A 21,331-nucleotide genomic window follows, 5' to 3' on the forward strand; every position below is an offset into this window, starting at 1 on the left:
AAACATAGAATTAGAAAACACAAGGGAAGAGAACAGAGTCCTATTAAAAAATATTAATAGGAAGCTGATTTAAGTAGGGGTGAATTCACGGAAGGCTTCTGTCTTGAAACAAAGAGGCCACATCTTCTCTAAGAGTTAAATGAAGAATGAGGGCACGGCTGTTCCAGGCATTGAGAGAGCAGCATGTACCAGACTCCTACCGAGTGAAAAACTTGGTGTGTCAATGAACTTTTCAAAGCAGCCTAGAGTTTAGCTTGTGCATAAAGATTTGGTGTGGAAACACATTTGTGGAGAGAGGCAGGGGCCTGCACATAGAGAGCCCTGTGGTTTAAAATAAGGAGTTTTGATGCTATCCCAAGCCCAATGTGAAGCTATTAAAGGATTTTGAGCAGGAGAATAGCATCATATAAGTTATGGTTTGAAAAGATTACTCTGGCTTCAAGAACTTTGGCAAAAGCCAAAAATGAAAATGAGGAGACAAATTAGAAAACCCGTCCATTGGCTACAACAGGAAGTGAAAGTAGCTTGGACCAGGGTGTCAAGGGTGGAAGGGAAGAGAGGCAGAGATCTTTGAGATATGTCTGAATACAAAACGACATTCTATTCACCAGAAGCTAGTAGTCTGGACCTTTCTAATAAGTAACTTCATCTTCCTCTAAGGGCATTAGCAGCCTAATCAAGGGCTTCAGCGCACAGATGCTAGTCAGGCTCTCTGGCTTCCAGTTCCAGCTCTGAAACTTGCTAACTGTTTGACCTTGGGCAAAACACTTAACCATTCTGTGCCTTCGTCCCCTTCAGTGTAAAATGGGGATAATGATAATACCATATAGAGGATTGTGAGGCTTAAATGACTAAATCCATTTAAGGCTTTAGAACAGTACCTAACTAGTAAGCACTATATAAATGTTTGCTATCACTATTTTACTCTGAAAAACATATGTGGCTAGGAACTTTGTCCAAATATTGCTAAGAGATTTTTTTCTTGGCTCACAGGTGGTAATGGGTAGCATCAGATCTTGAAATAAACAAATAGAATTTTGACTTTCTTCCATACTACTTAATCCTTTCTGATAAATATACATATTTGCTTTACATATATTTACTTTATACAGAGAATTTCCTCTTCTGGAAACCACATCAAATTTGGATCTTTTTCCCTTGGGAACATGTATTAGAGAATTTTAGTCCTGATCAAGTATTTGTTATCATTGATAACAATTTGGGCTAAAACATACTAGATATATTAAACACCAATTGTTACAACAAATTCTTATTCATTGGCTCAATATGTAAAAGGATTTTGAAGGATTATTTAGATCATTTTAAGATTCTTAAAACTTTTTAAAATAAAAAGCAGTCAGAGGAGTTGCTCCAATGCTTTATTCCCCCTCTGTAACAAATGAGGCAAACTAAAAGTTTGAAACTCTTTTATTTATCTTCTTTTATTTACTCTCTACTTCTTGCCAAGAAAACGAATTATCAAGCGTAGCCTAGAAGGGGAACAAAAATCACAATAATGCCGACCAAGGTGTGCATGGAAGTTAGGAGGGGCAGCCACACCTCCTCCTGCAGGTGATGTTAGAAGATGTATGAAAATGATGCTGTGAATAATGAAGTCATTTCATCTCCTTCTCTCCTCAAGTGCATAAGACCCAATGACATAAATCCTTGGATACATAATTATGGGGGCAAAGTGAAGCATATGTAACCTTTAGACAGATTAAAATGTGCGTACTGGACCTGGTTTGCAAAACCATCAGGGTCGTTCATGACGATGCATGTAGAAGATGCCCACAAAATTCTTTCTGCTCATTAGAATATCCTCAAAGCTATGGACTCACATTTCGATTTAGCACAGCTATTGCTTTTCTTTCAAGCTTGCTACAGGGTAGTTTCTCTTTCAATTTCAGTTTCTCTTTCAATTTTTCAGTTTCTCTTTCAATTTCACCCATATCTCAATTATCATTTCAGGATTATCCATCCTACACAGCCTTTGGCCAAAACCAGTATGCACAGTATTACTCAGCGTCAACGTATGGAGCATATATGACATCAAATAACACAGCTGACGGCACATCGTCCTCGACCTCTACCTATCAGCTGCAGGAGTCTCTCCCAGGACTGACTAGCCAACCAGGTACAGATCTTCATCCAGGTGAAACTCTTTTATCTGCTTTACTGTGTCTAATAAGATGGAGAAAATGGACATTGCAAAAACAAGGCTGAAAGCTCCCAGACTGTTATGCTAACGTTTAATCGGTGCTAGTTCCCCTGGATAAGATGAGGTTCTTCTTCTGACATTTCAGAAGACCCTTCTTGTAGATGTGAGGCAGTTAGGAGATTTTAATCTTAAATGGTAGTGTACATATGAATATAAATGAATATAAAATGGTCAGTGGACCTTTTGACAGACTATTTTGTGAAGATCTTGACCATATAGAAAAGCTGGAATATTATCTTCTTTGGGTATAACTGATAATATGTCCTTTATGCATGAGAGACTGGATAGTTCCTTCACCTTTGTGCATCATTACTAGTTCCATGCAGTGAATGCTCCCTATATTCCTAGGATTTGTAGGACCATTGCTAAGAAGTCGAGTATGTTTGTCTGATCAACACATCTTTAAAGTCCATTGTATTTTTCATTGTCTGAAGCTTCTCTGTATTGGAATTGTATTTGATAATACATATTTAATAGAGTGGAAGTATTTAAAGTTAAAAGTAAGTTTAATAGAGACTCATTGTAATCCCAATCAAAATTACAACAGGACGTTTTGGAGAAATTATCAAGATGATTCTAACATTATAAGGAAAGGCAAATAGCCAAAATAATTTTGAAAAATAAGAACAAAATTTGAGGACTTACATTGCCTGATTGCAAGACTTATTATTAGGTTGGTACACAAGTAATTGCATTTTAACAGGTTAAAAATCATTACAAAAGCCGCAATTACTTTTGCACCAACGTAATATAAAGCACAGTAAACAAGAATGTGTGGTACTGGCAAAAGGACAGATATTTGAAGCAATGGACTAGAACAGAGTCCAGAAATAGACCCACATACACATACATATATTGGAAAGTGGGTTTAGACAAAGGTACAAACAAAGGCAATTGGAGAATGAATACGTGTTTTTCTTCCCCACCCCCAAAATCGTGCTAGAACAATTGGACATCCATATGCCAAAACAAACAAACAAATGCTAGAATATTGACTCATAACTCATACCATATACATGTAAAAACTAAAACTCTGTACTTCTAGAAGACCTGGAGGAAATCTTTGTGCCCTTCGGTTATGTAAAGAATTAACAGAGATGATAGATAATTTTCAGACCTTACCGTACTTTCTGTTGAATTTGAAGAAGAAATTATTTCTACTTGTAACTGTATTATTCTCTCAAACAATACGCATGTCTGGATTTTTAAGGAATTCTGTGACCTTAGAACTTTAGTCAAGGTAGTTTTAAGTTTGATTTTGCCTCTTCAGATCTGGCATGTATCCAAAAAGTAAACAAGTTTATAACTATGAGATCTTTCTTTATTATTGATGAAATCTGAGGTATTTAGTTTAATGGTAATAAAATTATTTCCCATTAACCTGCATTTTGGAATTAAAGCAGAGATCTAACAATTAAATCCACAATTTTTTCTAAATCATTCACTGTTGACTTCCCCCATTTTTAAAACAAAAACATACTTTATGTTCTATAAGAGACAGCTGGTTGTTCTGATTTGGAGATAAACCCTAATGAAATAAAGTTGAATCTAAATATATCAAACATAGAAGGTACAGTTATTCATTACTGTACTGATTAAAGGATAATTATTCAATCATGTGTAGTGTTGGCCCAAGAAAAAGCCTAAGGCAATTGGTAATGACTGATGTTAGTTGGAAATCACAAATAGCATCCACTTATTACTTTACCTTATTAGGTAGTTTGACAATGTATTTAAAGAAACATTGCCATGCTGATTAAAAACAGATATTTTAGTTCATTATCTTTATAAAGATCTCTCTTTGCTTTTAACATAAAGATTATATTAGGTATATTGTATTTTTGATTTGTATTCAGAAAGTTTGATGACTGATTAGCACATTCAGATTAGAGATATTTTTATAGCTCCTTCTTTCAAAATATTTTAAACATCCTTTAAAATTTGATATAATTAGTAATTTGTAACAATATTATCCTTTACTCTGAGACCTTGGCAAACATTACAATACATTAGCTAATTAAACTTTATAAGTGCTTCAGAACAGTAAGGGATATAGTAAGATCACTTCACTCTTTGAAAAGAAGCCAGTTTCTTAGGCAGAACTCAGTAGACTTTCCATAGCTTCATGGCATTTCACTTAAGGACAGGAAGGAAAGCAAAGTGCTAATTCATTTAATTGAAGCTAACAAGAGGATTTAGGTAGAAAGAACTGACCACATTTAGCTTCTCTGCCAATTTGCATTTTCCCTACCCACAGCATTAATGTACCCAGTGCAATTGCTTGAGGGAAATTTGGCAGAGGCCCTGGAATAGACAGCTTTCTCCTTAAAAAAAAAAAATGTGTCAACAAATGTTTAATGACCAGTTGAGCTCAAGTTCCTGGTTTTACCCTTTATCAGAAAAAAGGATAGCACCTTCAAAAGATAGAGGGGTCAGTACCATTCCACCTGAGAGGTTGCTGTAGGAGCCCAGATACAGCCGTGGCCTCTTCAGGACCTTCTCTTTTACTATGAAGTTCTTTCGATGACTTTCTTGGCCCTCATCTCACAAATTGTACAAAGTCTATGTAACTCTTTTGGTTAGTAGAAACAGATGTAGATTAGACCTTTTGCCACCTGGAGTGCCTGTTGCTGTTTAGGGGGGGGAAGTATAGCCTAGTGGTTAAAGCAGGAGTTCTGTAATTATACCAATATTCCACTTATAAACTCTTTCATCTTGGTAAATAAAGTCTCCAGATTTTCTTATTATTAAAAGAGGATAATGAGGGACCAAGTTCACTGGGTCAAAGTGAGGTCAAAGTTATAGATATATAATACAAAGAATGTCTCATAATAAAGAGCACTGAAAAATCAGTAAGAAAAAGATAACCCAATTTTTTAAATGGGCAAAAGATGTTAACAGTTATATCATAAAAATAAGACACCAAATGGGTAATAAACGTACAAAAATGTTCTCTACATCGTTACTCATCAAGAAAATGCTAGTTAAATCTACCATGAGATACCACCATACCACCATAATAGCTAAGATAAAAAAGACTAGCAATATCAAGTACTAGCAGGAATGTGGAGCAACTGGAATTTTCATTGCTAGTAGGCGAGTGAATTAATACAACCGTTTTGGAAAAAGATGGTCACTGTCTATGAAACATGAACATATTTCCCTCTGACCCAGCATCCCACTGCTAGGTATACATTCCTAGAGGAACGGGTGCTTATGTCCACAAAGACAAAAGCAAGAATATTTATAGCAGCTTTATTCATAACTGCTAAAATTATGAATAACCCAAACATCCATCAACGGAATAGATAAATAAAGCATAGTATACATAAATAATGAAGTTGTAGCCACATTGAGGAAAGAACAAACAACTCCGCCAGGCTACTATATGAATCAATCACACGGACATAACGAGCAATTAATTAAGCCAAACACATTTCAAAAAGAAGACAGTGCATAACACATATTAAGGGTTTAATACATGTGGAGCTGCTCTTCTTAGTTCTCTGAAAGGCTATACCTTTACCTCCATCAGAACACTTCTGTTCATGTTTGGTCCAAATTCTTCAAGACCTTTTAAGATCTTTCAGTAACTTGGAAAGAATCAGTGGTATCAGGTCCTACTTTGATTGAAACCCAGGCACTTCCTTTGACTGGTCTTTTCCCTTCTTCCTCCTGCTCGTTTCACTCCTTGCTGTGATAGCTGTTGGCTCCCAATTCGCTTACATAGCTGAGTTGCTCCTGCTAAACTCTTTCTTTATGAATGCAGTCAACAATCAGCCACCCACAATGTCACAGTGACTTTGGGATTTTGCAAGTTTATGCCCTTTCAGCTCTTGCACTGTTTCAAGAACAAAGCTACCTTATGATAGTTAACACCGGAAAATTGATCTATAATAAATAGGAAGACAGGTTTTATGGAATGTCATATAAAAAAATTATAACCTTATTTAATAAGTGAGGGTTAATTTGAATCAGCATTTGATTTGAAAGAGAACATTTGATTTGTAGGATATTATAACCTTAGGAAGATTCTGTTTAAAACAAGAACTAAAGATAGAAAAAAATGTTGTGTGATATTTTTTAAGAGTTGCTGTGTGTTTAAACACCTAAAGCCTAATTAATGCCTATACAAGTAAGCTGAAAAAGGATTTATCATAAGATAGGCCTGTAATCAACCTCATAACTAAGGAACTTTTTATTATGCTGTACTCGCACACAGTCAACAGCAGAGACCATACAATGAATTGTACTAGCAATGTTTAAAGAGCAAATAATATTTGAAATACAGACCTTTTTTGGTTTGTTTTGTTTTGATGCTGGCCTGCTGTGTACAATGTTTCCCAAAGAAAATGTTATAACCTTTATAAATTATTAGAGGTTAGCTATGTAAAATTTTTATTTATTTAGGACATCTCAGAAGAAAAACATTACCTGAGTATTGTCTAGTTTGTTCAGATTTGATTATTTAGATTGATAACTGGTCAGCTGTCTTCATAATTATTTTAATTTTTATGAGAAAGCATGACACTCATAACATCTTTATGTTTAGAAATTGTGTAATGTAAATTTAATACAGTTTGCTGTTGGACTCTGTCAGAAGTTTTAACTTTATGCATTAGATTTAAATCAAATCAAATATAAACCAGGTTTATCTCAATAAATCAAAAAGATAGCTGTTATTACCCATACTTCAATATCCAAAAAAACTAAGATTCAGAGAGATTGAGTAAAATGCTTGCAGTCATATGGTAAGTATGACTCGTTACTTGTGAGGTTTTACTGCACCTCACAATTGGCCCCATTTATTTATCTTAATACCCCCTCCCACAGATTTGCCACTGCTCAGTACACCCTACCCCATAAGATGTTTCGCCACTCACTTTAGATATATCAGCCTTACGGGTATCTGTGGAACATGTAGAAAGCTATTAGATGCAAAGAAATCTATTAAATACAAAGAACTTTATTATAAATTTAGGATGTATCCAGACGGAGATATAGATTTACGTATAGGTCATCATATACGGGGTGATTAACCTCTGAGAGGGTTAGATCACCCAGGTGGTATGGCATGAGCAGGACAGTGAGCAAAGGATGGAACTTTTAAATACCAGCATGTAAGGGATGGGGGAAGAAAAAGGAGGTCATGTCTCCAAGACAGGAAGAGCTGGTGAGACAGATTCTAGAACCAGGAGAGTACAGGGTATCAGCTGCCAAATAATGGCGGAGGAGGTGCTGTTTAAGAGGAGCTTCAGGAAGATAAGTACTGAGTCTCTCTATTGCATTTGCAATTACGTGATTATTGGGGACTTTGCATAAGAGTAGTTTTAGAGTTTTGGTGAACTGAGGCTAGATTATGACAAATCAGATGTCAGGCAGTGGAGACAGATGTGCTGTCCAGTACTGTAGCTGCTGGCCACATGAGGCTACTGAGGTCTGCTGTAAGCGTAAACTACACACAGGACAGTATGAAAAAGAGATTATGTAAAATATGTCATTGATAATTTTTATATTGATGACATGTTGAAATGATATTTTGGATAAATAAGGTCAATTAACATATACAAAAAAATTAATTTCACATGATTATCTTTAAGTTTTTTGTTTGTTTGTTTTTTAAGTAAGGCTTCCAGAGAATTTTAAATTATATATGTGATTACATTTGTGGCTTGCGTTATATTTCTATTGGACAGCACAGGTACGGACTATTCTTTTAAGAAGTGTCATTTTAAAAGAGACGATAGCAAGAAGATTGCTTGTACATGGAAATGCAAAGTCAAAGGGAAAGACTTTTAAACTTGTCTGTGGCCTGCAGAAAAGGAAGAGGTTGGAGGGAAGATGACTAATGGAGGGATAGTCCTTATGAGGTGAGGTTAGGGAGTCAAGTTTGCAGGTGGAGGAAGGCATGAGATTGATTCATAAGACATTTCATCCTCTGAACTCTGATGTAAGGAGGTGAGAACAGATTTAAATTTAGATAAATATGTAGGTGGGGGTAGAAACAGGAAGTTGGAGGCATATGGACTATAAAAGACAGGTTTAACAGATCACAGAGATTGAAAGTAGGAGGGATTTGTGTGACCTACAATATTTTTGACTGCATTAGGATTTTGTGTATTTAGGATTATAAATCTTTTTTTTTTGTCATAAGGAGCTTTCTGTTGTATAAGAATTTGTTAAAAAATTAATAATGAAGACTCATACCTGCTCCAAAAATGAAGTACTATTCTTGACATAAGTTATGTTATTTGTAGGAGAGTTTGATACCGTCCAGAGCCCCTCCACACCCATCAAAGATCTTGATGAGAGAACATGTAGAAGTTCTGGGTCAAAGTCCCGAGGAAGAGGCCGGAAAAATAATCCCTCCCCACCTCCCGACAGCGACCTGGAGGTATGCGAACTCATCCTCAAAGAGTATAATATGACGTTTTATTTTTATTGAATACATATTCTATATTTACAGTTCCATTAAGTTTCAAACTTACACATATATATACATACACATATATATATGCACATATTTATATACATATATGTGCATGTATATGTGTGTGTGTGTATATATATACACACACACACACAACATACACACACACACACACACACACACATACCAGGGGTGCCAAAAAAATGTACACAAGTGTACATTTGGTCAACATTGCTCAAGCAGCAGTTCACCATAATCAGAAGTGTCTGGACGCTGATGGTAACCACTTTGAGCACCTCTTGTAATTGCAGAAGTCAAACGTGACTTGTATTCATTTTTTGTTTTCAATATATATTGAGTATTACAATTTTAATAGTTTTTTCCTTTCTTAAAATGTATATACATTTTTGGCATCCTCTGTAAAAAAAAAAAAAAAAAATATATATATATATATATATATATATATATATATATATATATATATATAAAATGAAACAAGTGAACTACTTTGTAGTAGACATTTCACACCTGCAAAGTTTGAGATTTCATCCATTATAATGACCAAATTAAAAACTATAATAACATAAAAATGATCATGCTTTATAAATTCTAGGCCTGAGATAAATGCATCTTTTGATTCAAATTGGCACAGAAATTTTAAAAATACAGCCGTTATTTGTGGGATGATTTTCTGAGAAATATTCCATTTAGTAGTACTAAGGTAATGAGAATGTGTCAATTAATTTAAAAACATAAAACTAATCTGTATATAAAGGAAAAGTTGTCTCCTGAAAATAAGAAAATTTCCAGTAATTTGACACATATGTTAAAAGTTACAACTATAAACATTTCCATGTGCCATTTTTTTAAATTGACAGCTCTTTTGATATCTATCCATATTAAGCAGGTTGATTTTTATTATAAAACATCAGGAGCAACTATTCTTAACCATAATATGTTTCTTCTTACACAACTCCATACTTCAATTAAGGAAAAAATACATTAAATTTCAGATTTAGTAAAGTGAAGTAATAGTCATTGCACCTCTTCCTAAGAGATCATTTCCTTCACCTGAACAACAGTAATGCATTCAAATGCTTTTGAGAACCCAGCAGGTGACAATAAATGTATGAACTGGGCTAGGGACAACAGACCATGGGGATCAGGGAGCACTGGTCCAATCAAAAGTGGCCAGCCCAGTTAGAGCACGGTGTTCTTAACAAGGTTGCTGGTTTGATCCCCACATGGGCCACTATGAGCTGCACCCTCCAGAACTGGATTGAAACAACTACTTGCTTGGAGCTGATAGGTCCTGGAAACACACACACACATACACACACAAAGTGGCCCTCCATCACTGCCACATGAAATGTCAGCATTGCCACAATTCCCAGTTACACTTCTGCAGTCAGAACCCTAAATTTTGTTTGAAATCTCCTAATCTTGAAAAGCTGATCAATAATTTGAAATCTTTCAAAGCACTGTGCAGGCCAAACAACCCATCTGATAGGCCTACGCTGACCCAAGTGTCCACACTGCAATTTCTATTTAGGGTTACTTATTGAGTCTTTTAAATATTTTTTAAAAGATAATTCATTGCATGAATTACAAAATTTCATGAATTCATGAGGCATAAAACTTTAAAATAGAGTTTCAAGATCATATCTATCATAAATTCAAAATATGTCTTTTGGGTATTAACTGCAAGTAAATATTTGGATAAATTCATTCAAATTAAGACATCCGATTGTTAAGCTTTTGCTCCTCCGGTTTTACAAGGCTTAGATCTGGCAAATTTGGGAAAAAAGTTAATGGAGTTGCATAGTTTTCTATAAAATGGTATCCGCAAAGTGACATGTTTTCTACTTGTAAAGAGATTTCTGCTTCCTTAGAACTTGATAATTCTGTGATATTTATCTTTTTCTTCAGCGTGTGTTTGTCTGGGACTTGGACGAAACCATCATTGTTTTTCACTCACTGCTCACAGGTTCTTATGCCCAGAAGTATGGCAAGGTAAGGAATCACGAATTTTTTCCCCAAGAAACCATGTTAGAATTTTGTTCAAAAATCAAGAGCCATTTAAAAATACATTTAAGTGTTTTTATTGTAGCCTGTCACATCTGCTCTTAATTATTTCTTTTCAGTGGCCCATTGTGTTTGTTTTTTTAATTTGAACTGGCAAATTTTACAAAATGAGTTAGTAATTGGATTCTTTTTCTTTCCTCTTAATGACTGAGTTTTCCACACTGAAACCAAGCTTATTACTCTGACATGATTATTTTAGGAAAAATTTTTGTGAATTGAAATAGACCTTAAACATCATAAAATTCTATATCATCTAATAAGGGAAGTTTAAGAAATTGTTTGAATTAATTTGTTGCTCCAAATCTTGCTATAAAACGCCATTTGAAATAAGTTGTCTTTTATCTGATGGATCCTTTGGATTTATGAATAAAAGTGTTTTTGTAATTTTGAATAAGCACAGGGACAGCGACTCCCTCACATATACACAAACTCAGAGACAGATGGTCTCATTGCTCCTCTTCCTTTCCCTCTTGCCATTGTTTTCATAGTGATCTAGCTTCTTATAAGAATACTATTATCCCCCTGGGTGAGAGCTATTTCAAAGACTGATGCCAGAGCAACAGGTTTTTCAGCTACAATCACAGTTGTTTAGGTCATTGCTGTTCGAGTCTTCATGTTCTGTGATATTTATCTTGTTTTCATAATCTAAACCAGAATTAACTCAAAACATGGTGGCCTGCCTTCAATTACTAGATTCAAAGTTTTATCTAACTTTGGTTCTTCTACATATCACATGTACAGAAGTCTTCATAGTGTCACAAAACTTGATAGGGCCTCATGTCGGCTCAACACACAGTTTTTAGCAATTTTGTTAAGCTTTGTATTCTAGACTCGGAGTGATCGATTGCACTCATATATTTCCTCCTAAATTGTGCTCTTGGTGAATCTGCAGTGCACTTGATTTTTAGTGTAGGTAATAAATGTTGTTGCTAAACAGATATGAAAGGTAACGATTTTCTTTAATGACTATTTAGAACCTTTATCACAGTCATCATTAAAACAGTTGTCTTCAAAGCAGAATGCATACATATGTGCCATATATACACAAAACACTCCACTGAGAGAAGGAAAAAAAAATATTAGTGGGTGCCTGTTTACGCAGGTGCGCACACACGTATCTTGCAGTTTCTATTGTTGTCTGTTTCATAATGGACATACTTTACAAATACATGCACATGACTATAATTCAAAGACTATGTATACAATTCATAAATAAATTAACTATGCCTAAATTTAGTGTGCATGCCAAAATCCTATTACTGATAGAGTATACAATCTAAAAAGTTTCCAGACCATAATCTAAAGTATTTCTTCTGGAATAATCCTGGTTTATGAGGAATACACAGTAAATCCTGTTAAACTGATTGCTATATTTTTGTGCAGCTAAGTTTCACATTAGATAAATATTTCAAATAATCGAACCTGAACACATGAGTCCAAATAATGTTCCCTTCAAAACAGTCACCATGAGAGGCTATACCTAAATATCTATGTTGCTTCCATTATGCCAAGTCAGTAGAGGGGCTAATCTTTTGGAATTACCTTTAGATTTTTAAAATATTTCCTGACTCCAAACCTTCATCCTTTTGTGGTAACTGTGATCTTTAGAAATAGTGAGCTCATTGGAACCCAAGGCAATAAATAAGGAAGAAGCATGGTCAAAATATCACTATTTTTCTTTTTGTCAAAAATATCATAAACTTGCTTCCATCCCAGAACTGAGCATGGACTTCCGTTTGGGACAAGAAATGGTGCCAATAAAGAGGCAAGAGGTGATGAACCATTTAAAAAAAAAAAAATCCATGTATAATGAAGCTGCTGTTCTCGAGTGATTCATAAACTGACTCTAAGCGTAGTTCCAGAAGCAATGTTCTCACACTGCCCTCGCCAGTGGTGCATCATTGAAATAAACCTGTCACCTCTCCGAATGGCAGCCTGTATATGCATCATTCATTTCACATACAAGTCCCATTATCTTAAAATATTGTCGTAAAGCTTTGTTTGAATATGGAACAGAAACATTTTCTATGCTTAAAATAGTAGAGCTTACCGAAAGGGTGGGGCACAGTGAGGGGAAGAACAGAACTAACGTTTATTTAATGCCTGCGATATGCCACCTAATAAGCGTCACAATTTTAAGGGGTAGGTTGTTCTTCCAAATCTATAGATGGGGAAACGGACTCAGAGAGTGAATAAAATGTGTGCAAAATCACACAGCTCGTTAGTGGCAGAGGTGAGTCCTGGGGCCTTGGGCTATTTGACCTGAAAGCCCAAGTCATTTCTGTTACAGCACATCACACAGTGTAGACAATATGCCATGAACACAATACATAACTGTTCCTAAAAGGAGTAAAGATAATTAGTGAGGCACTGTATAGGCAGTTATATGAGTTCTCCTTTAGGTGGTTATATGAGTTCTAATTCTCTCAAACGATTCGGATATTTGCCATTAACAGGTAAAATTTAAGGAATGTTTGGGGAAATAAAGTGTGGCAGACAGGTATCACTACCTCATGATGGTGCAGCATAGGAGAAGCAGGGGCACTATGGGAAGGTGTGGGCAAGATAAACTTACATTTATAGAACACCTACTGTGTGTAGAGCCTGTGTTTGACATTTCATAAGCAATCGGGATGGTGGTTAAGGACAAGAACCTTTGAGTCAGGTAAATCTAACTTTGAAAACCCAATGCTCATGTGTACGTCTTTTTGACCTTGGGCAAATTACTTAATTCCTCAGTTTCAATTTCTGTAAAATGGGAGCAATATGATCTGTAGTCAATAAGAATTAAAGAGATAACATGTTTAAAGGTCTCAGCAGAACATTTGATATGAATTAACACTCAGAAAAATTGTAGCTCTTATTAGTCACTCACTAATGTTATCCCATTTAATTCTGCTAATTATCTGCTGTTATTTATGGTAATTAAATTCCATGGTTGAGGAAACCCGGATTATGATGGTTTAAGAAACTTGACCAAGGTCACAAAATGATAAACGCTGCTACATCCATGGGAAACCAGGTCAGTCTCATAGCCAGGCCTTGTCCGTTATTCCCTTCTGTACTACTCGAAGGGGGCTTGATGAAATGAATTGTCGACATAAGAAACATGCCAACCTGTAGGCAGGGGGCTGCATCAGGCAGGGTATCTGCGGTAAGAAATTCAGGATTCATTCTAGGTGCAATGGCAGCTGCTGGGGTTTCAGGCTGAGGTAGGGCATGGTCTATAATTGGGTTCTATGTGGAGAATGAAGGTTAGAGGAACGAAGATGGACACAAGTAGACCATTGAGGAGGCTGCTATGCAGGAAGTAATAAGTGGTGGTAGCTTAGACTGGAGCAGTGCTTCTTGAACTTGCATGTGAGTCGCAGTAACCCACAGGGCTTGTTAAACACAGGTGGCTGGGTCCCACCCCCCCGAATTTCTGATTTTGTAGATTTGGGGTGGGGCCCGAGATTTTGCATGTGGAGTAAATTGCCAATAAAGCTGATGGATCATGCTTTAAGAACCAGTAGAATAGAGTATTTCCCCATTTTTTTCATTTGGGAAAATGAATTCTGGAACAGGTTAATTGATAGTCTTTGTGGAAAGGCCCATAGCCAAATAAACTTGGGGAATACTTGCATTTTATGGACACTTAGTACATATTACCATATTAAAAGTCCTGATGTGTTTTACAGTTAAGAATCCTTTGTAACCATGTTTAATTCCTCAGTTCCCTAGTGTCTTCAGCAATGACCTTGAGGACTGACTAAAATGAGGTCGTTCTAGTGATTAGTTGACAATTCAGATGGACTTTGCACCGCTAATAGCAAAAGTGACCAGGGCCATTATTTCTGCAGGGAAAACAAAAGATCTTCATACAGTTTAGAGGTTGTCTAAGCTTGAAATTGTTAATGTCTTACGTCCTTTTTATTTCTTAGACCAGCCATGTTTCCTTCCACAATGTGCATTTGTAGAGCATAATTTTTTTGTAAAACATAGTGATTTTTCAATTCTTTTCTTTTAGCAAGAGAATCCTTTATGCACATACTGTATCACACCGATCATCTTTATATATAACATATGAAGGCAGACCTGCTCTCAATGAAATGTGGAAGTTAGGGGACTGGTGGTGAGAATCCATTTCTCTCATGTAGCCAATCCCCCCCATTATTCTCAGTCACCCCTAAAGGGTTCCCTGAGTCCTGAGGTTATTCAGAACACAGTCTGTAAGGCAGTAATCCAGCTGAGTACAAAGCTAGAAGTGAGAAAGATGTCCTGTGATTGGATGGGCCTCTGAGCCTATTTCCTTATCTGAAAATGGTTATGATCTATTTCCATTCTGGGCTTACTGGATGGATTAAATGAGATAATATTAATTTATAAAAGTAGCACACAGCTCTGAAAACTATCATCCACATCCCAGACTAGAGACATGTAAGTAAATATACACAATATTTACCACAAATGAAAGCTGACTAAAGGTATATATTTTCAGCCATGCAAGAAGGTCAGTGTTTACACAAAGTAGTACTACAGTGATCTGAAATATAGTGAGCTGCTAAGGTGAAATATAAGCACCAGAGATGTAATATGACATTCTTACATGACCACACCTACCTACCTATCTGCCTGTCCCTCTCTTTCCCTTTCCTCCCCCCACATAAATAAAATAATAAGTACCATTTTTTGAGCTTTTGCTGTGTGCCTGGTATCCTGTTAAATGCACTAGCTTTCACCACCACCCGGTGTGACTGGTTCTATGTCACACAGCTTGTGAGTGGCATAGTCGACCAGAACCTATATCTCTTGGACACACTTTTAATCTCTACACTCTTTTGGTCCCACCATCTATAAAATAAAATTCATAGAACATAATAATTTGGGAATGCCATTTTACTCATAAATTACCCACTGTAACTAACTTTTGTTAATTAAAAAAGGTTTTTTAATCCTACTTCCATGTATAAATGAATAATTTTGTGAATTTTCCAAAGTTCTTCCTAATACGTCATCACTTTATGCCTCTGTTCAATTGTCAACACAACATGCTCTTCCCCCAAGGCAGAACGATTCCCGAGTATTTACTATGATGGCAAATGAGGGATGTCGGTATTTGAGTTCTGCTGCCTATGAAGCTGATGATGGGCTTTGCAGCTGAGCACCAGTTGGCACGTACAGTTTTCAGCACTGCAAACCTCTAAAAGAGGAGTTTGTACATTTGGCAGGACATGTAGACCGGGAATCATCCATCATCTGTTAGAGTTTATGAAGATCGTTCCTATTCCCTGATTAATTGTATATATTATTTTACCTGATAAGTTGCAGTAAGTCCTCTTTTGGGGAGGGCGGGGTGAAGGGAGCTAAATAAATTGTGCTTGAGGGATTTGATTTATTTTGAAACATTAATGTGTTGTGTGCTATGAAGCCATGATTCTCTAAAGTTATTCCACAGTAAGGGGGCAAAGGAAATAGCCCAAGTCAGGGAAAAGATTGAAGGGAAAGTGCACAGTTGCCTTATACTGTGAACTTAAAATTCAAGCTCCCAAAACTGCGTGCTCATTTTATACAACATCTTATGTAAGAGCAGTGCTGGGGAAATAATATGTTCCTCGGGATAAATTAGTTGGTTACTTTTATATTAAACAAACTATATGTAGTTATACAGAAAGACTTCTGAAATAGCACCAGCTAGATTTTAAATTACGGGAAAGTACTGACCTATGTGCATGTCAACTAAGGAAAAGCAACATGATTTAATAGGAAGCGATTGGAAGTAAGTGTTGGAACCATGGAGTGGAGGCCACCCAATGGCAGCACACAGATTACCCCCACTCTGAACATAATGGTTAGAGCACCCATAATGGTTAGAACATAACGGTCTGAGCATAATTTGATTAGGTGGGTTAAATTAGGTACTGCATTAAAACTCAGCACAGAGTAAACATTCAAGAAGTATCACCTATTTGATTTGGTTTCAAGGAAATTTGAAAGTTAGGAAACTGAGTTTGGGGGAAACAGGATCTTTTCTAAAGAAATTTGCATATGTTTGTATCTGATTTGTGTCCATACTCAGCTCAGTGTTGTAGAGAAGGAGAGGGAGACTACAGTGGTTGTGGTATGTATGGAGAAATGAATGCAGAATTTACAAGCCTCAAACATTTTATAGTATATTTCATGGTTGTACCTAGTATGTGTGTTTGCATACACATGTGTGTATGTGAATAGTATGTACATAAATATAGTGCATGTGTATACAAAAGTAAAGCCAAATCAAAGACAGTGATGTTTCTCAAGCTCTGTCTTAGGGAGTTTGACAGACAGTGCCACGTACTGACTCCCCTTTCAGAGCTCTCTGTTACTCTTTCGTTGAGTAGATGTTTAGTTTAGAGAAATTGTTTTTCTTCTTTTGAATTGAATAGCTCTAGGTGATATTATCCATGGCCAAATGTCTTACTTTTATAAAAGCCCAACCTCATCAAATTATTGCTGGGCGTTCATTAGAAAGGGGAAAGATCTTGAAGGGGCATCATATTTATTAACACAAAACTAATACGCCAGAAAGATAAGTGATAAATCAGTTTCATAAAAACGCAAACTTCTAGAGAATCCTATAACCTCCCCTGAAGTTTCGGTCCCAGTTGATGATCTCAGCTTTTGATCCATCAATCTCACATCTTGGGGAGGTAAGAGAGGGAAGATTAGATCATTAACTTGCCTTACATTTCCTTAAATCATCATCAACTCTCCTTTTTCTAAATGAGTGGGTCACCTATCTTTCCTACAACTTTCCTCTGATTTGCCATTCCCCTTTGTCCCTGAGTCCGGAGGCTCCCTCAGCAGGGCGTGTTCACTTTCTCTGTGGTACCACTCCTCTCTCAGTCCTGTGCTTTCTAGCTCATTCTCCCATGGCCATTCTCACCAACTAGACTCTTTCCATTCCATCTGGTTGCTATGCTATACTAATTATATTGTATAGTATAAAAATAATACTATGCTAGTTTTATATTTAAAAGCATTTAAACATAAAAATAAATTTGATGGGCTAGAAGGGCTAAAAATAATAAAAAATTAAGTAAATCCCATCCATTCAAAGGCTCCACAATAACAATAAAATAACAACTATAAGTATAGCGTATTACTATTGCTGTAATTCCCTCTTGAGCTATATTTATTCATTTATTAGTTTAATTAATTTGGGTGAGCTTTACTCATTGAATTGTATTCTGAGTGAAAGAGTAGAAACTGGCAGAGGTAGGTAAGTTGTGTAATGCCTCCTTTGTGGCCTCGGGTTACTTAATATTGACTCCTGTTCGATTGTAAATATGTTGCTTACATCAAACCCGTGGACGTTAAACAAATCCTTTTAATGCAGGGCAAGAATTACCTAGTTTTTCACCCTTACCAGCTCCTCAGCAGGTAGTTGGCTACATGAGTAAGAGTCACCATGGATCATTTTGCCCCTAGAGTTCAGTCCACAGGTGGTCTTCGTCGAGGAGACGGTGGGGCAATGCATGCTTACTTATAACGTGAAACTATTTCTGGGGAAGCTTACTTGCCAAGAAATTATATTGCGCCACCATTCTACTTAGTGATCAGACGGACTCAAGTCCTAGAGTCCATTGGTCGTACTCCAGAGTCTTAACTCCTGGGAAACCAGAAAGTCATGCCAGCTGGTCTTCTCTAACTGTCCCAGACCTTTTTGAGAGTTCTCAGACCAACACATTTAAAAATATTAGCATGCATAGGACTCACCTAGCAATCTTGTTAAATTACAGATTCTGCTTCAGTCGATCTGGGGTAGGGTCTGCAACTCTGCCTTTCTCCCAAGTTCCCAGCGGATGCCAGGGCTGCTGCTCTGTACACTGCACTTGTGGTAACAAGGTCTTAATGGGCTCTTTCTCAGTCTTGTTTGTACACTGGAATCTCTGGAGAGCTTCGAAATGACGGATGCACGGATCCCACTTCAGAGAATCTCGTTTGAAGGGTCTAAGGTGTGGCCTGGGCAGCATGCATGGTCAAGTGTGAGAGCCTCTGCCCTAGAGGTCATCATCCCAGCCCTGGATATCACTACGACCCACTTTTGAGTAAAGCGTCACTGTCTTTATCCCTCTTTTTCTCCATCAGACTCATGTTGTAAAAAACCCACTTGGCACTCTATCTGTACCACAACAGCTGAGTGTGGCCACGCATCTCAGTGGGTCCCAGGACTCCTGGGTTAATTAACTCTTCCTCCTGACTATTTCAAAATTTCACTCCTCTCAAACCTTCAAAGCTCCCTCTCAATTCTGCACAAAACAGTTTCGCTATCACTTGGGGGGGGGGGGGAAAGGAAAAACTGAAAGAATTACTCATCTTCACACCGTAACCATGTCCTCTGCCTCCTTTTTGCACCTACACTCAGGTCCTAGATCCAGGCCTCATGTACCCTACCCAAGACATCTACTCCTGAAACCACCTCTTCCACTCCTGAGTCTCCCGTTTCCCACTCTGGATTATCCCGTTGCCATTTTCCGTGCTGTGATAGTCTCATGCCCAGAAAAGCCTCTCTAGCCCATTTTCAAGTCACTGCCCTCTTTCTCTGCTTTCCCCTAGCTTGCCAGTCAAACCACTCTCTCAAGTGTGAGGAATGACCTTGCCAAATTCATGATTTATACTGTTGAGGCCTCTCCTCTGCATTTGACCCAGCTGAGCACCCCCTCTTACTTAAAATACTTGTTGCGCTTCACTTTCCTGACCTTGGGCACTCTGCCTCGTGCTGTTCCACACCCACTAATTCATCCTTACCTCTGCATAGCTTTCTTGCCACCATGACTGTCTGTGCATGGCCAGTCCCCTCACCCTTTCCAGGTCTCTTGTCCTCAACTCTCACCTCCTGAGAAAGACCTTCCCTGTACTCTCTCTAAATGAGCCATCACCGCCCATGCCCACAGTCTTCTGTATAGCCTGACTCGGAGTTTGTCACCACCTGAAATACTGTATCTTTGCTTGGGTTTTTGTCCATTTATGTATCAGACAGCTTACCCAGTAATAATATAAATCCCTTTAGGGCAGGGAGTTTGCTTATTTGATTCAGTGCTCTTGACACAGAATTTGAACATGTCCGACACAGAGTAGACACTCAATAAATATGTGCTAAATAAATGAATGTTCCTGAAACCATTCTCCAATTCCCCGGAGAACTCTTAAGCCCACTGACTATCCATCATGCACAAACATTTCAGTTGTGAAATTTCCCTTCTGATTCATGACAGAATTTCATTCCATCTCTTGTCACTGATTTAAAGAGTTTGTGTATCCCAACAAACCCACTCACTAGTTCCACCTTGGTTTGTGGAGCTGGTTTGTCTTCCTTCTTCTGTAGTGAACTTGCACATCTTCTGCCTCTGTGTGCACAAGTCTACAAATGTGCATCAGGTCCCAAAGGAGTAACTATTCCAAGAGTTTGAGTTCTTAAAAAAAAAAAAAAAAGTCCCCATTTCTTTAAAAATACATAATGGCTGCCTCTCCTGAGATATTTTTATATTGTGTCTCTAGAGGAGGAATTCCAGCTGATGGCCTAGTGCAGGGCAGAGGCCCATAGACAGACAGTCTGGCTCCAATTTATGTGCTGTGCTAAAATGGCTAGTAGGCGTTAGTATTTTGATATAGAGAAGTGCCATACTTGAACCTGACTTGGTCATATGCTGGTAAATTCAGCTTAGAATCACACATTTAAGGGCCAAGAGTTACTCATTTTCTTCATCTTCCTTCCTTCTCTCTCTCTCCCTCTCTCTCACCAAACGTGTCTCTCTCTCTCTCTCTCTCTCTCTCTCTCTCTCTCTCTCTCTCTCTCTCTCCCTCTCTCTCTCTCTCTCTCTCTCTCTCTCTCTCTCTCTCTCTCTCTCTCTCTCTCTCTCTCAAGTCAAACGTCTTGGGAATAGTTTCAGTATTTTAATAAAGCAGTACACAGAGTAAATTGGCAGAAGTTCAGTTTGTCCCATATTAAACTCTGCTGTAGATACTTTGAACCTATTGGAAGTGTTATACATGTAAAATACGAGTATGCATCAGAACTTCCACAAAACCCTGTTAGTGCCTTTATTATCCCACTTTTTCCCTCTATCCAAGTTTTCACTATCACTTCATTTCATACCCTGAACTCAACCCTCACTACAGGTAAACTGAAAAAAGGCAATAACTCTTAATTCATAAGGTGCCCATAATTCTACAAACATCTAATGAAAATGAGCAAACATCTCTGTATAAAACTTGGGTTCAATCCAGAAGTAAATTTAACTCTCAAGTGCCTGATAAAACCATGGAATTGCAGGCACTGGCAGCTCATTCCCAGTAGTCTGGCAAGGCAGAGGGAGCCCAATATTACAGAGACCTTGCTAAGGCCACCCCCCACCAAATTCCTGGTCATCTTTCTTGGATTCTTACATCTGTGGGTCCTTTAGCTGGAAAAATGTGATACTATAATCTTCTTACTTAGAATGAACTGTCCCAGTGACTTAGTAAGCTGGGGCCTGGAGAGGGAGATAAAATTAGGTATTTGAAAGTAAGCCCTCACTAGACATTCTCTGAGAAACAAGATCACCACATCTTACAGGCATGGTTTTCCTTGGCTT

At 37.4% G+C, this 21,331-nt stretch overlaps 1 protein-coding gene across 13 annotated transcripts in view; it reads left to right on the plus strand.

Annotated features, from left to right (window-relative positions):
* EYA4 (EYA transcriptional coactivator and phosphatase 4) overlaps positions 1-21,331 on the plus strand; it is a 251,405-nt gene that overhangs the window by 206,718 nt on the left and 23,356 nt on the right. For 8 of the 13 annotated variants that reach the window (XM_033103195.1, XM_033103191.1, XM_033103193.1 and 5 more), the window contains 3 exons: positions 1,972-2,155; positions 8,479-8,615; positions 10,581-10,664. In XM_033103195.1, coding sequence (XP_032959086.1) covers positions 1,972-2,155; positions 8,479-8,615; positions 10,581-10,664 — 405 coding nt within the window. The remainder of the gene's footprint in view (positions 1-1,971; positions 2,156-8,478; positions 8,616-10,580; positions 10,665-21,331) is intronic. The other 5 variants (XM_033103197.1, XM_033103196.1, XM_033103203.1 and 2 more) reach the window with 1 other exon arrangement.

Source organism: Rhinolophus ferrumequinum, chromosome 3 (genome assembly GCF_004115265.2).
Source record: "Rhinolophus ferrumequinum isolate MPI-CBG mRhiFer1 chromosome 3, mRhiFer1_v1.p, whole genome shotgun sequence".
Lineage (NCBI taxonomy): Eukaryota > Metazoa > Chordata > Mammalia > Chiroptera > Rhinolophidae > Rhinolophus > Rhinolophus ferrumequinum.